The 17,368-nt window shown below is 41.0% G+C and overlaps 1 protein-coding gene across 7 annotated transcripts in view; it reads right to left on the bottom strand.

Annotated features, from left to right (window-relative positions):
• EBF1 (EBF transcription factor 1) overlaps positions 1-17,368 on the bottom strand; it is a 385,753-nt gene that overhangs the window by 31,864 nt on the left and 336,521 nt on the right. For all 7 annotated transcript variants that reach the window (XM_079771781.1, XM_079771780.1, XM_079771779.1 and 4 more), the window contains exon 11: positions 2,549-2,637. In XM_079771781.1, coding sequence (XP_079627907.1) covers positions 2,549-2,637 — 89 coding nt within the window. The remainder of the gene's footprint in view (positions 1-2,548; positions 2,638-17,368) is intronic.

Raw genomic sequence — 17,368 nt, forward strand, 5'->3', positions numbered from 1 at the left:
GAGTGTTTCCTTAACACACAAGCCCATTGTGTCCTTGATTACTCGTCCCAATCCCAGGAAAAGGGGCTGGGAGTTTCACCATCAGGCCACGGGGATGAAGGGACACGTGCCTGGGCTATTTGTTCAACATTTCTGAACATGATATTCAGCCAGAAAAAAAATGTTTTTAAAAGTAAGCACACAAAACTCAATCCTGTATTCCTACTTGTCTTCTTTCTTTCTAGATAAGAAAAGGACTGCCTGGCTTCTCTAGACCTCATCCAGAAGAAACCAAATTCATTTTCTATATTTTTCAATAAATACTTAGAGAGTGGCAATAGCGAACCAAATATGGTGCCAAGGGCACCCTCAGGATTACCTCTTTTAATCCTTATTGAGCCCCATGAAGTCGGCACCATTATATCCCCATTTTTATAGATGAAGAAACTGAGGCACAGAAGATAAATCATAGACCCAGCCGCTCACCAGGACTGGGGTTTCCTGCTCTGCCGAGATTGGAGGGAAGAGCTCTGAGAAGCAAGGGTCCCACTCCAACTCACTGGCAAATAAGCATAGCTACCTTTCGTTGAGTGCAAAGCAAGTGATTAAAGTGGCAACCCCCAAAAGTAGGAAATACTATCATCTCTATTTGACTGAGAAGTGAATTGAGGCCCACAGAGTTAAATAATTTTGCTTTTAAATTAAAAAATAATAATAATTTTGACCCAGATTGCATAGTCATCGCCCTCACTTAAAGTTCCACCCCACCTTCTACCCCGATCTGCCCTTCCAGTCCCTTCTGCAGACTCTAGAGCCATCCAATGTCAAAAGTAAAGTGAAGACGATCCCCAAATGGGAAGAATCTTGTATTGAACCCATGCCTTCTTTCTACTGTAGAGAAACCTAAAGCATTGACCTTCGGGTAGATAAACATTATTTATATCATCGTGCTATAAAATTACCAATGAAATTTCCAATTATTGCCCCTCAGGAAATGCACGGGAGTTAGGTTCTTGCTAGACAGAGGAACCTGAAGGTAAATCTTTCCACTGAACATCTACGCTATGACTGTAGACTGCCATCCACTGTTACCATTAGATTGTTTAATTGCTCACCACGAATGAGTCAAGGTGAAAGGGAATGATGTGTAAGAGGGAGGTCCCTTTCAAAGACAAGGATATGGACAGACTGACACATCCTATGACTTTTTCCTCAGGTGAAATGCTTTCAAGAAGCTTTTCCCAACAGCACTCGGTGGAAGCAAAGCTTCTCTGGGAAGCCGAGGGTTGAGGTTGAGGCTGTGTGGTTATTTCTCTGCGGTCTAGGTGGAGGACAGACGCATTTGCCTGTCCCAGTTCTTCTTCTCCCAGGGAAGCAGCGCCCCCTTCTCCACCCTCCTGGCCCCTCGCGTTGCACATCGGTTCCTGGGCCGCGTTCTCCTGGGCCAGGCCTGTTCAGACAGGTGGCTCTGCCTCCCCAGGCAGCAGGTGCACAGGTAGAATTTGATAATGAATGGCTCTCCCAAAGAGGTTAACTGAGCTAGGAAGGATGCCAACTTCATTTTTCTAAGTGCTTTATGAGGAGAAACAGACCTATCTGTAGACGTACTGCAGCAAAGAGAAGACCTCTCACCTACTCATTTAATTTATAATAGTTTTCACTGGTGTCGTGAATGAAATTCCATTTTGCTGTCAGTAAACAGTGAATGGTAGCTCAATTCATTCTGTCCTTCGAACTTCCTTAGCCTTTAACTGTTCTCTCCTCTGAGTCCTCAGAGGACTCTGGCTGCACTTTTGTTAAACGTACCTGTTCTTCCTGTCATGTATGGTGTTGGGTAGAGTGATCTCTCCCACACAGGTTCCGAGTTCCTTGGGTACAGAGATGGGGATATTCATCACAGACAACAGGTTCAGAACAGGAGTCAGTAAATGTGAACTTTCTTTTTTCCTCATTGGGGGTTAATGACGTATTGCTGTATGCCATGTGCTACTCTGCCTTGAATTCTTGTTTAATTTCTCACCTTAGCTCCCAGTTAGGTGGAATGCCTCTAGAGGAAAGAGGTCCTGTCTTATTTGTCCAGTTGCAAGATCTACCAATACGTTTTCTTTTGTTCTCCCCTCGACGGGGATGAGAATGAATTTCCACGCAGGTAGAAAAGCAGTGTTCTTTTTCCTCTTGAGAGCGTGAGTGATGAAGTGATTAACAACAACTTGAACTTTGGACCCAGGCTGTATTGATTTGAATCTCAGTTTAGCAATTTACATACTTTGTGACCTTGGACAAATGATTTAACCTCTCTTTGCTTGATCATTTTCTTCCCCAAAATGGAGGTGGTAGCAGGACTAATCTCAGAGGGTTTTGAGAGGAAGAAATGACATAGCATATGTAAAAAGAAGTACTATATTACCTGGCACATAAGTGCTTGTTTACCTATAGCACCAAACACACAAAGCCAAAAGATTACTGAGTTGCTTATCTACGAACTGATTTTTATCAATGGCAAAGTTTCCTGCCAATCACCCAAGTCCAAGTTTCCCGAGACCGTAACCCAAAGAAGAGGTGTACTGACCTTTGGCAAACGCTCAGGATCTCCAGGGTGCCGGGGAATGACCTTCTGTAACCTCTGGAAACCATAATCGATGGTGGGTTCGTTGAGTGCTACAATGAAGAAGTCACACAATTAGAACCATTTCAGGAACAAGAACATGATTTTTGCAACACTGATGATGTGGACGTAACCAGAAATAACCAGGAAGTCCAAACCTTCATTGATAACCTTTGAATTAGATTATGAAACGACAAGACAAATGTTTCCTCTGAACATTACCACCATCTACTTCTGCTATTGACCATGGCAGGGAGGGACTCCCTCAAAAGACCCCTTCATAGGACAGGGGAGAACTCTGTTCTTCCGGCCAAATTTTATATTCTTTACATTATTGAAAATAGAAAGTCAAATGGTATTGAATGTGAAGTTTTAGGGTTTACTTTAGTCAGAAGCTGAGGTCAAAATGCTCAAGGGCCTGTCCAAGGATGTCTACAGATTCTAAAAAGCAGGAGAGTTCAAAGCACTTGCTTCGTTGCAAAATCTCTAGTGGACCTCAGCTGACACAGCATCTCACTGCCTTCTGTGGCAATGAAGCCTGCAAGAGTGTGGGGAGGGGCAAAGAGCGAGGCATTGCAATGACCTTGATTCAACACTCTCCCATCTACAATGACAGACTATTCACCAACATCAATATTATCTCAGGAAAAAACCAGCCTCTGCGAGCACTGGCTTAGAGCAGCCAGGTCTCCATGATTGTTTAATAGACTGAAGAGCAAAACGGTAACAATATTTGGAGACAATGGGCCTTGCTGTGCTCATATTGACTACACCCTCTTCAAAGCACCCTTAAATTAAACACAATACAAAGTGAACTCTGAAATTTCCTCCCCAGGATGTGAAATATCTTCAGCCTTCTTCTTGGGACAAGGGAGAGATGGCAGCTCCATCCTCTACCCGTAGCCCTCAGATCTTCTAAATTAGGGGCGGGTGGGGAGGTTCTTTTCTTCTCTTTTTTCGTGTAACCCAAGTGTTCAACCACATATTTCCTCCCATACTGAATAAAAAGACAGTCTTTGCACTTCTGAGGTTTAGCTATACGTTAAAAAACAAGTTGCCACATGCTTTACTTAAAATGAATTTCCATTAAACCTAAATTTTAAAAGTAAGATTCATACTACTACTAACTTTAAAAAACTGTATTAAATTCAAATAGGTCCCAAGGCTAATGGAAGCAATTTGTATACCAACCAAAACTGACTGGCCCACTTTTCAAAATACAGGTATGATAATCTTGTGGTTTTAAAAGGACATTTAAATTGAAAGACTGTGAATTTAGTACATAATTATACCAATAGAACCCTTTAACTTGTCAACTGGTAAATCTAAAAGGCTATCAATCATTTCTAAAGAGGAAATAAACCTTAAAATTCCTTGATTGACAGTGCTTACTTTTTATGTAAAAAAAAAAAAAATACGGGGAGAAAAAAAAGGCTGCATAAAGTGGCCAGAAATCCATTTACAAAAGTACATTGTTTTCCATAGGTGAGTAAAAAGCCAATAATTACACCTCCAAAAGACATATAAATCAGAGTAAGTACTTTTTCCTCACTTGTATATTTTAAGTTAAAGTGAACTCAGGTAACTTTTTATTTAAAAGATTTTTTCCCAAATGCAATGCTTATTGAAGTTTGTTAATAGAGTAGCATTTTCATTTCAGATAATGTAATCATTTTTGCAAATATGAGATTTAGCTATGCCTCCCTCCCCTTCTAAACAGTAAACTTTCAACCTGTCTCTTGTGGAAATTAACTAAAATTACACCCAGGTGTACCACATCTCTCTATCTATGCTAGCATATGAGTTAAGGCACAATATTTATTATTCCTCTCATTTTTTATGATTACTTTCTAAACCCTTGAGAAGAATTTCCTCTTCTTCTTCTTTTTTTTTTCAAATTAGACTTGTAAAGAAAAAGCCATAGGGCTCTTTATGCAGGGAAGCTGTTACTCGTAAAATACATGGGATTTAATCAAGAAATGCATGAGGGCGACAGGAATGAGCACCTAGGTTTAAGTTATATATCACATCCATCCCCCAGCCATCATGCTAATTGCCAGCAAAGAAGTTTGACCATAAAAGAGCTTTAGACAATTAAATGCATCATTTTAATATCTGAAGACATAATGTGGCATCCTGAAAATTCCAATTCTTGGTTTTATTTTTCAGACCAAACCAACAATAAAATTTGAAGTGCTGACCCACCCCTTCAGTTGTCTGCAAAATGAATTAATTCCTACTGTGTCAGGGAACTGTGGTTGCTAATTGAATGACTGTCTGACGTGTGGGAGGGGAGTCCGGCTGTGTTTCTCTGGCCATGTGGCCAACACACAACAGAAAGACGGACACTTAATATCTGCAATTAAAAGAACCGATTCAAATATCAGATAGAACGAATAGCTAAAGAGCTGAGGAGAAGTCACTCGGCTGACACAAAGAGTAATTGAATTAGATATATTAAACTCATTATTCAAAGAAAAGTAAGCATCTATTCTATGGAAGTATGCTGTGTTGGAGGAGATATTTCAGCTGGTAAGACAAAGGCTTTTATTTCTCATGCCTTTATGACTTGCTCTGTGCGCAGATCTTTAAATATGTTAATCCGCCCTCAATTTAGGAATTGAACATTACAGTGCAATTGTCCCCGTGCTGAGCACAAAGATAACACTACAGATATGCAAGACAAAGCTTGTCTTAAATGCAAAGGTGTCTGATGATTTCTCTGATTGCCCTGACTAGAGAAAAATTTTAAACCAATGACTGAGTGAGAGCAAATATCTGATAAAGATTTTTAAAACAAAACAAAACAAACACACACACACAAAAAAGAAAACACCAGAAAACAGATTCAATGTCTCTGGAATATGATGCAGTTCTCAAAAGCAATGCCATAAGTGGGGGAAATATTTACTGGCATAATATATGGCTAGGCTAAAAAGCAGCTTATAGGAGCATATGTCTAAAAGGTTCCTTTTTTAAAAAAACAAACAAGAGAGGGAAGAAAATGCGTCTGTGTATAAACCACCTAAAAGAGGGTCTTAAAATGCTTCTCTTCTCTTTCTGCTGTGCATTCTCTACATTTTCCACAATGAACATATATTACTTTTATAATCAAAGAAAAAGGTTAAGAGCAAGAGATTATTGCCGAGATGGAATTTGACCTGCTTGTATAAAGTAATGACATAAGAAACTATGCCTTAAAAGGGGTCTGTAGACCCTTTAATAACCTTGCATAGGTTATTACAGACCATAAGAAAAATAAGTAGTATACTTTTGGCCAGTTGTATAAATATGTGACTATTCATAAACTCTCTGAAAATCAACAGAGAAGGTAACGGGGAGGAATCATAAAGAATGGTATATTTATTTCATCCGTGGGAGTAGTTGTACCTTAGGGACATACATCTACCCTGCAAGAATGTAATATAAAGTTAATCCTTCAACAAAGTGACCTCATTGTATTCAAGCACAGGGCTCAGGGGACACCAGCAGAAATGGGGCTAATCAATTTTTTCCCCTAAAACTTGGGGCAAATCCGAGAATCCAGTAGAGAAAGAAAGAAAAGAAGAAAAAAAAAAAACCTAATCTGGCATAATTAGCCACAAATAAAGAAGCATGAACATTTTAAGGTTAAAAAAAAAACACACACACCAAACAGATGAAGCTGTAAATTGCAAAAGGAATGTAACGCTGAGGGCAGTGTATACAGCCCTGCTTCACAACACGGAGGCCACACTCTCTGAATAGCATTTGAGAGGGTATCACCCTAAGCCAGGAAGGGAGAGTAACAGAATAAGGGAGGTTTCAGAGGTTTAGAAAAATTCCCTAATCCCAAACAAGAAAGACCTCCATTTATAAATGATCAGAATAAAATGGGACCAAGGTGGGCATTTAAAAAATTCCGCAAGATAATAAATTCTCTACTGATTCAATCATCATGTCTGGTGCCTACCAAGTGTTCAAACGGCATTTGTAGGAATGGACTGTTTTGTGTCACAATACCATATGCCCTTAAAAGTAAACATTCCAAGAGGTATATTTAATCCGACCCCCCCAAAAAAAAGAAAGAAAGAAAGAAAAGAAAAGACAGGTGAACGAGTTTGATGACAGCTGGGATGCAGCACCAGCTCTCACGGAGGTTGCCCTCCCCATCCTGAATCCATTCTCCTGCCTCCCTGAGGGTCAGACCGGGGTTCCCACCTCTGCTTCTGGATCTGGCATAGCCTTCACTAGGGCCACACTTACCAAGGACACATGGATTTAAAGAGTGATCAGGCTATTGGGGAGCCACAGACATCAGTTTTTCTTGTTTGGTTTAGTTTGTGTGTGTGTGTTTTTTCAACACATCATCTGTATACGGTAGTGCGTGTTCACCACCCCAGGTCAAGTCTCCTTCCATCACCATGTTCCCTCCTTGACTCTCCTCCACCTGCCCTACTCCCATGTCTTCCACTGACCCATTCAAAGTTAGAGAAGATAGGAATTAACTGAATAAGCTGAGGAGGACCTCATGGAGCTGTGTACATATGCTACAGCATCTCTCCCTATCAGTGCATGAAAGAAAGATCAACTGTCTCTACAGCGGAGAGCGAGTTTTCAGGGCAGATATCTCAGTGGAGATTACAGAAGGGTCCTCCCACTCACAGCTATGACATGATACTGGGACCCGATATTCGTTGGAAGCACTGGATATAGGCAGGGGACTGGCATTTCAGCTTCATCGAAGTCATTTGTTTTCAAAAAGTAAAAGTTAATGAAATGGTAAAAAAAAAAAAAAAATCAAACCACTTCATCTGGCCATGTGTTGGGACTGCTTATAAATGGGTTTGAGTTCCTTCCCAGTCTCACAATCTCAGACTCCCCAAAAGGAAGCCAGTAACTATGCAGAACCAGTCTACGTAGAGCCCTTCTCCGGGCTTCCACCGAGGTCCTGGTCAAACCAGAACAGCCCTGGATCCACAGAACTACTGTTTACAGTGTCTAAGCGTTCACGCAGCATGACACGCTCTAGGCAAATAAAAGTCTCGTACTGTGTCTAGGTTTTATGCACTAACACTAATGACAAGATTACCAAATCCATTCACAACTAATGAGCAAATCCTAACTAAATTTATGTGCGGATTGGGGCCTTTTCATGCCTTGAATCTTTTTTTTTTTTTTAATCCACTTCACAAACACATCAAATAAAGAATATTCTCTTTAAGGGGATTTATTTGCAAATTAAAATCATGTTGTCAAGACGGATACATTCTCAGCTATGAAAGCTGGTTTGTCTCTTGTCGGAGGTTTGGAGAAACCCCTGCTCTGTTCTCCCTAACTTCTTGACCACTTATTCCTGGAAACAATGGGAGGCAGTTAAGGCTGTGTTCCCAGCACAAGGGGGCGGGGGCGCTGGGTGCCGGTCCAGCGTCAGAGATTTCCCTGCTTTTATAGCTCAGCCGCTCACTGCCGTGTTTAAACATATTTCTGGGGGTTTAATTTCCTTTTTTTAATGGTTGTGTGACATGATGTCATTTTGACTGGAAATAAAAAGAAATGCAGATATTATTAGGAAGGTCATATTTATATTCTATTGCCATTTAATGCCCAAGCAAATATCTAAGACTCTATGCCAAATAATAAATAAAACCTCAGAGCAGAGGCAATGATAAAACCAGCACCTGGGTCTCCAACCTTCCCTGGTGACTGGCTTCTCTCTATTTGAACAGGAGGGGTAACAATAGAGCGGTCCCCTTTCTGGGCATGGGGAGTTATTGCATACGAGTTAGGCTGAGCTTTTTTGTTCCCTAATGGCCCCATTTCTCCCTCTCCCCCCGAGTCACTAAATTAACAGCCAGAGGTAAACAATAAAACAGCAAGTTATCTTCCTGAACCTGTCTTTAAGACCGACTATAACATAGACACCGAAAAACAACACCAACCAAAAACCTAAACAAGAGCCAGAAATCTGGTCCCTGAAGAGATCGGCTACATTCCAGCCATTTGGACATTTCATTGCCTAGAGGTTTAGGGCAGGAACGGTACTCGGTGTCGTCTCTCCCGTGGAGGGGGTGCACTCCCTAAGAAACCTAAAGCAAATCCCTTGTGAGTGAAGCCCCCGTTTTCGGTGTGACATGCTTTTCCAGCCTGGCGCCCTGCCTCAGGAGCGGCGCGATCCGGGAAAGCTTTGGGAAGAGGCTCCCAGAAAAGCTGTAAGGGAACCAGAAGGGCGTCAGGATGGAGCCAACATGGGCAGAATTTACCAACGCAGGAGCCAAAGGAACATTTCCAAACTGGCTTTGAAGTTGCTCTGACTTCTGATTTGTAGTCGTCTTCAAAACCCTTGATGTGTGGCAACAACTATGAGATTCAAAAATCAAGCGAAGGAAGGAATACCTCTCTCTGCCGAAGGTACAATCAGTTGGCTTGTGTGGCTACGTCCTCTTTACAAAGTGTGGAGCCAGAGCAGGAAAAGCAAAGAATGAAGAGAGAAAGGGATCTGGGAAGTGGACAAGAGCCCAAGAGGACGAACTGTGGAGACATTTGGAGAAAGACATGCTAGACCCTGAGGACTGTCACTTGGAAGGTAAAGAGCTTGTGAATGCTTGGAAATTAATAACTCTTCCAGGAGCAAAAGCAATCAAGAGCAGGAAGGAAGAATTAAGAGGGACTTTCTTTTGTTTTTGCAAAATGGAAATAGCTTTACTGCTTTTCTAAATTTAAAAGAAATACATTTTTAGCATATAAAAATACAAAAGAAACACAAAAAAGGGGAAAGAGCCCCATAATAGCCCACTCATATGTAATCTCTACTTATATTAGTATGAATGTTTTCAGACATTTTCACAATACTGTTTTATATCTGGACTAGTGGCCTAGTACACGAAATTTGTACAATCGGGGTGGGGAGGGGGTGGGTCCGCCAGCCTGGCCTGTGCCTTGTCACAGTGCGGAAGCCCAGCGACCCATCGCCCCAAAGAGGGAAGCCCCGCCCACCCATCCGAGGCTCCTCGATGGATTGCCCCAAAGAGGTAGGCCGGAGCCGGAGGAGGCCTGTGGACCACCCGGCTGGGCCGCGGCGGAGGCCTGCAGACCTCCGTGTGCCTGCGGACCCCTGGCTGGGCCCAAGGCAGAGGCCTCTCGGCGCACCTGTGGGCCCCTGGTGCAGGCGTGCGGAGAGGCCTCTCTGGTGCGGCCCTGCCCCCGTCCCCGACGCTGTAAGTCCTCGCCCACTCGTGCCTGCCTGCTGCGCATGCAGCCTGCTGATCTGTCCTTACTGTGACGGCATCCTTACCAATTTGCATATTACCTATTATTAGTATAGATTATTAGTATAGATTATATACATATTTATATACACCTCATTCTTTCTAATGGTTGTAGCATATCATATTATATGGATGGCCATAATTTATGTAACAAATCCTGTGTTAAAGGGATTTGTGTTTTCCCAAAAAAATTTTTCACTGATGAAAGAGTACCAGTTTTTAAGATTTTTGTAACCTGAACTCAAGTCTCTAAGTTATAAGGACCCCGGAAGGTTTTTAATGGATGTTAAGAATGAATGACTACTTCTAGAGTTGTCATTTTCCACATACTCTCAGGTCATCTAAGACCCTTTTCCCAGGGATAGCAAAGCGCTCTATTAGACACTCTCTCGTTGATTCCTTCAATATTCTCTTAATATGAATGTCAAAAATTATTATCCCTAGTTGGAAGGTGAGAAACTGAGGCACAGAAAGGGCGGGCTGCATAAATCAGAACAGGTGTATTTTATTTACTATTCCAAGATGACTACATTTAAAAAAAAATATTGATGAATCTCCATTTGCAGCATATTGATAAGGCCTGCAACCAAATTGATTAAACTGCTCCCTTTTTACTAAATAGCCCCGAAACAGAAATCCAGCACGAGGAGGAATTCTGTTCCCAGACTCCTGACTCCATACAGGTCGCTTGGCCTGATTTCTTTACTTAGAGCTCGGCATGTCAACTAACAAAACCTTTTGGGGAGGCCATTTTGCTATTTTGAACTTGCCCCACAAATGATGGAGAAACTGTGTTTGCTGTCTCATCAAGTTCTCCTAGGTCTAAGTTGAACTCTCAAAAGTTGATTAGCCTTTCAGGAAAAAGAGGCCCAAAATGCTCTTGATATACATTAAATCAACTGATTTCATACCACACCCAGCGGGTATTTTCTAAAAATCCTTGTGGAGAAGTCATGGGCAGACATAGAGCACCTCTTGGTAAACAGTCTCCTTCCTTGCCCTGGAGGGTCCCACTCTATCTAAACCGGGACTAGGGGAGGTACCATAATTAGGGAGAAGTTACTGCTCTCTAACTGTAATCAAGTCAGTGAGAAAGTAGCCCCTGTTATTGAGTATGACGTGCTCTGACCGGTGTGGCCTTCCAGGAGCCTTCATTTAGATTTCCAAATTTGATGCAAGTTTAAAACTAAAATTAAATCCCTTGTGCAAACTGAAGCTTGAAGGTCTTTATGAGGTATTCTTTTTTTATTTTTTGCTTTCCATCTTTTACATTTTGGATTGTTTAAAAAAATTTGGATCCGCCCTAGCCAAGTTGGTTCATTGGATAGAGCATCGGCCTGCGGACCATAGGGTCCCAGGTTCGATTCCGGTAAAGGGCATGTACCTCAGTTGCAGGCTCCTCCCGGCCCGGGCCCTGGTCCCAGGTCCTGCAGGAGGCAACCAATCGATGTATTTCTCTCACATCAATGTTTATCTCTGGCTTTCCCTTTCTCTTCCACTCTCCATAAAAATCAATGGGAAAATATCTTCACCTGAGGATATTTTCCCATTGATTTTTATTTAACAAAAATTAAAAAAAATTAAAATTTCGGATCATATTTGAACAAGAAGAGGATGATATTCACTGTGTAATGGATGATGGTGTTTGAGTATTGACAACCTCTATACTCTGTTTTTTCTTTCTTAACGTGTAAGGATAAATCCATAATTTTCTTCCCTACTGGCATATCTTCTGCTATAACAAGAGTAATATTCCTTCTATAATTGTTCTTCAGATTTCTACCCAAAGAGTTTTTGACAATAACTGTTATCAAGGGGGTAAAATCACCCAGCCTGTCTGATAAACATGTTTTCTTGTGTTCCCACCCCAGCGAGTGCTTGACACCGTACTTTTATCATCCCGTGTGTGTTCAGAATGAGCTTAGAACAGCAATTGCCGGGAATAGGCAGGCGATAAACCGCATTGATTTAACACATCTTGTTTTCAATCATGCTTGGATTTTCTGAGCACGCATTTTTCCTGTACTCGGCTTGTAGCTTTTATCTGACGAGCTGATCCCTTTTCACTGGAAAATGAAAAGGTCGCACAATAAGACACGGTTTACTGGAACTTGAACACGCACCAGGGAAAGTATTTTAGATAAATACTGTCAGACATAGTGGAGCTGAATTTCAACAACACAATTGCTAAACAACAATACTTATTACTCTCCTGGAGCAGCTACCCAGCAACTCACGGCTCTCAGCGGGGAACGGCACCGCGTCGGGCTCGGAAGCGAAGAAACCCTTCTCCAAGCCTCGTGCTAACCAGGCACAGAGTTCTGGGCTGAGGTCCTACTTGTGATTGTTAATATCACAGTTTATGAGACACCTTGAGACACTTCTCCCCCTGTTCAGAATCATGCCGTCTAAGCCAGTGGACCAGTTTCAGAAGAGTTGGATAATGAAGTTATATACAGCAGCTCCACAGACCATCAGGTGGGGAGGAGGGAAACCTTCCAAGGAAAGATAAACAAAAGGGACTCCAAATATCCCATTATTAATTCTACTAATAAGACAGTAGAGTGCTTATAACTTGCAGATAATTGGGGGGTTAAGTGATTGTTTAGTAATATGTTACTGGAGCCAAGAACTTAACAACAGGTAGGCGGTGCAGAGAGCTACAATGGCTTGCAGATAAGCCTCGGCATTTTTATCAGCCTGAACTCCAACCTAAATAGCATCTTGATATAAAATAAATGAAGTCAGCCTTCTCCAGTATTGACCCTAAGTGATTATTATCGCTATGTATCATTAACCTTAGACTCAGCCAGAAAGCCTCCTCTACCTGAACGTTAGAGTCTCTCCTTGTAGCTTTAACACACATGTTGATTATAATTTAATTCACTGTCTACTCCAGAGCTTCTCAAACTTTCTCTGACCACAGCGCCTTGAGCATCTCAGCAATCTATTGGCAGTGCCTCTAAGCCAAAAGAAATATACCAAGAGGTTCTGTTTTGTTAATTACTTATGTCCAAACAGTTTTAATGTTTTGATGTTTCTATTATAACAGCTTAGAAGCCATTTGAAAAAATACAAAAGAATTGGAATATATATATAATATTTTGTTTCATTCGAAAATAAAGACAACTTACTAATGGCGTGCACACTCCTGTTGGGCACTGCCCAACTTCTCAAACCTTGGAATAAGGTTGGACATCGCCACCCTCTTTTCTGTTATTCCGCATTGGTTTTCACAAGATACTTCCTTTTGATGGCAGTAACAGCTGAAAATTCAGCTTTGCTGAGCTATGACACCATCAGTATGCAGTAAAACCTAGTGTGGAGCTAGGAACTAGCTTAAACTAGCAGTCTGTGTGGTATCTCACAGGCTTAAAGTATCACTCGTTTCGCTCTAACTTAAAACATCTCATGGCTCCACTGTAGGTTGGCAGGGACACCTTGGTCTGTAAGTTTAGGGAACATGGATCCACTCAGAGGCATAGAATTACTTAAGTGCTAAGATGCTACAAGGACCTATTGTATTCATTCATTGTGTCTTTTCTTCTATTAATAATTATTATAACAGCTGCAGCTAACACTTCCTAACAACTTACTATGTGCAAAGAACTTTACATGGATTAACCCATCTAACCTTTATCGCAACCCTAAAAGGAAGTATTATTGACATTCCCATTATTCAGAGAAGGAAAAGTGCGGCTCAGAGGAGTTAAATATCTTGCCTAAATCCACAGAGCTAATGAGTAAAAGGCCAGAGATTCAAAGTAGGCAGTATGCCTGCTCTTAACCTCTTTTCTAGAAAAACCAAGTTAGGACAATCAAGAAGCCTCCAGAGTAGGTCTCTAGTAATTCTGGCTTACAGGACTTTTCTAGTGCTTTTCTCGATCCTCATATACTCCTCTATCTGCAATTTGGCCTTAACTTACAGGCCATGAAAACCTTGGTCTCCTACTCCAGTTCCTAATTTGACTTCCATTTCTCTAACAGACACTCTTCTTCCCTTTGTTCTAACCCTTTTAGAGTAAGAACAGCCAGGTTTGCAGGCAGGATACAACACTGACCAGCTGTGTGCCTTTTGAAAAGTCACATTCTTTAATGCCTCCTTCTCTGTAAAGCAGAGATATGATGGGTACTATTTGTACAGTGCTGAGCATATAATAAATACTCAACAGGCAGTTATTATTAACAATACCTGCCATGTACTAGAAATAGGGGCTGATGGCATACAGGATTAATTATACATACTGCATAGTCCCTACTCTCAAGGAACTCCAGAGTCTAGAGGAGCAGAAAGCCATAAGCAGAATTCTAAAACACTGTGACAAATTCAATAGGAGCATGTAGGATTCTAGGAGAACACCAAGTATGTTTCACTTGTCTTTGGGGCTCAGCTTTTCCTCCCCGACTCACACTAATTTGAAACTACTGTTCAAAGAATTCCACCACTTCTGGGCCTGACATATTACCTTGAAATAGAGCTCTATTTGTAATAGGACACAATTGTTTTAAAACAATACATGTTTTGTTAAAATAATATAAAGCAACATAATTTTGTTAAAACAATATAAAATGGGAAGAAAAATAGATAGGAGACATCTAATTAAGATGGGGTTTCTTCTTTACATTGTTTAATTAATTCAATAAAAGTGGATGCCTGCTGTATACAAGGCTGTGTGCCTAAGAAAATGAAAAAAAGAAAAAGAAGTACAACACAGGTCTAGTTTCCTGTGCATCCCCAGCTGGAGATGATTCCATTTGAAAAACTCTCCTGTGATGTACCCTTGAGGAGTGCATAATCCAGTGGGGAGACAGGCCTGTAAGCTAATCAAAAAGATACAAATAGCAGCATTTCTGATGTCCTGATAGTATACTTCACAGAAGAAGGAAAAGATAATTCTTTATAGTGGAGTTAGGGAAACATTTACCAAAGAGGTCATATTTCAGTTAGACATGTGAGGATAAATAGGACTGTTCTACTGAAAAGGGTGAGGAAAGCATTTCAGGCCAACGGAGCAAGCAGCGTGAGCGAAGACACAGACATAAAAGGACATGATGTGTTCAAATAATGTCTGATATTCCAGTTTGGGAGAGCATAGCTTATTGAGTGTAGAGTGTTGAAGAGTAACCATGAGTGACAGTATTGGCCTTAGGTGCCTTGATAAGAACCCTATCTGGTTGGCAACAAGGAGCTTTTTAAGGTTTTTCATGTCATAGGAGTGGCACAATCAGATCTATGGTTCAAAGACATAACCATAAGAGTCCAATACAAGATGGATTTTAAAGTCAGTACTATTGCAATAATCCAAAAGGAAAATGAAATACCAACTGATGATGAGGTGCTCATAGAGGAAAAGGGAGATTTTAGAAATATTTTTAGAATACAATATACATGACTTCAATGGCATGTTAGATGTGAGGGGTTAGAAAGAATAAAGACTCTGATGCTTCTAATTTACCTTACTGAATGGAAAGGCCATTTAGCAGGATAAAGGATGCAAGTAGAAAACTGTATATAGAAGGGAAAAGTCATGAGTCCAATTTCAGATATACTGAATTTTAAATGCAATAGTACATCCATGTAAATATTTTTGGAGATAAAGAACTGAAACTGAGAAAAAGGACCAAGGATGAAGTTAGCGTTATGGGCAATGCCAAGATACCACTGGTGTGAGAAGAGAACCCAGGACAGACAGTACTATGGGGAACTCTGATAGTTAAAAAATAGAGAGAAATTTGGAGACCAAAAGGACACAGGCAGGTGGAAAGAATGCTAGGAGAGAATATGTCACTGAAATTAAATTGGGAGCTTAAAACAAAAGGGGCTGTCCACACCACCTAGTGTAGCTGGGGAACCAACCAGCAGAGGTCTGAAGAGAAGCTTCCAAAGTAGACCATTCCAAGATCATTAATGTAGGTATAATCAATTGTAGAAGATTCATGAATGCTTTAACCCTGAGAATCGTTTGTCTTGTCTCACTCAGTAACCCCCAAAGATCTGAACACACCAAGTAAGGGTTGTTGGCAAACCTGTTTGACCAACTGAAGCTTAGCTAATGACAAGAAGTATATGAGACGCTCAGTCCTACACCAGAGTCAACTTAGTCCCAAGGAAAAATATAGAACTCTAGGAGCCCTGAGACAAAAGCTGATGCCAAGTTCACCTTTAGATTTGATCAATTCCTGTTCGAGTTGGAATGGTTAGGATGAGGGGATTTTCCATGGCTCTTGGTTCTTTCTGTTCCCAATCTTGACACCTCTCTTTCAAGAAGTGTATGGAACCTTGTTGACCACTTGAGGCACCCCAATGAGGTTCTACTGCTTCTAACCCATGTTGGATTTAGATTTGTGAGCCATGCAAGACTGGGCCTCCTTGTCACAAAATATTGACAAAATACATTCGTATATATAACCAGAATGTAATCGTCTCCTTTGGATGTTGGTGGTCTTATGATTGGTCTCTGATGACTTGCAATCAATAGCTGTTTAGTTAAGCAATTCACTTGTTTTGGAGTAACAGTCATTGTGTGGGCAATGGGTATGTGGCCACTTCCGCAATAACCCCACATCTCCTGACAGAGTGAACATTACAATCGCACATTTGTTGCTATTAGCTCATGAGATTCTGGAAACCAATTTTGAAAAGCAAGTAATAAAGCACCACATAAAAAATAATGGTGTAATTACTTCTTGGTCAGGTTAAACCTACTGTGACGATAAAAACCAAAGGGATCAGCAAGCATCATAAGTGGGTTTGCTGTAAATTTGACACTGGTTCTGACCTTCAGCGAGGAAAAGGCTTGCACCTACCCACCTAAGCCAGGTGCACAGAAAACACTTTGTGTCACATAAAAAGGATCATGTATTGAGAAGTGGTACCCAGCATTTTACTTTTAACTTATTTTACCAAATCTCTGTTTAAAGGTGCTGTAGTAAATTTATTCCAGTAATGCCTATGTCAACTCTCAAGACCTAAAGGGAATGGATCTGTCACTAAATTATCAACCCAAAGACTTTCAGATTCCTGTTTGAATTGAGCCACCACCACCCCCTTCAAACAATAGAGAAGGATTTAGAAACTGTATCAGAGAACAATCATCATGCTGCTATAATATGTTCTCTAAATGAAGAGGACAAAGAAGAATGTAGGGAACACGAGCCACACTGTCAAGGAGGTGAAGGGAAATGCTGGTTATACCCGTTGATCTCTGAGCAAACACTCTGTTAATCCACTAATGTAACCCAAAGAAATAAACCAGCCTCCACTTTCATGCTGTGATCTTTCACTTCTTATCCCTGTGCCTGAAAGGCTACCCTGGTCTATATGAAATATCATGGGCATATGGGTATACGGGGTAGGAGAAAGGCTTAGCCAAAGTTATGCCAGCAACTTTGAAGAATGGCATGGCATGTTCCATATTTAAAGATGACTAACTTCTCATTAGTGCTACTTTGGGTTCTTTTCAGTTTGGGAAGAGATGTAGTTGATACCTCTCTTTTGCCCTTCTAAGACTTACAGATGGTTCTCCTAAGATACATG

The sequence above is a fragment of the Cnephaeus nilssonii genome (assembly GCF_951640355.1).
Source record: "Cnephaeus nilssonii genome assembly, chromosome: 5".
NCBI classification, from domain to species: Eukaryota; Metazoa; Chordata; class Mammalia; order Chiroptera; family Vespertilionidae; genus Cnephaeus; species Cnephaeus nilssonii.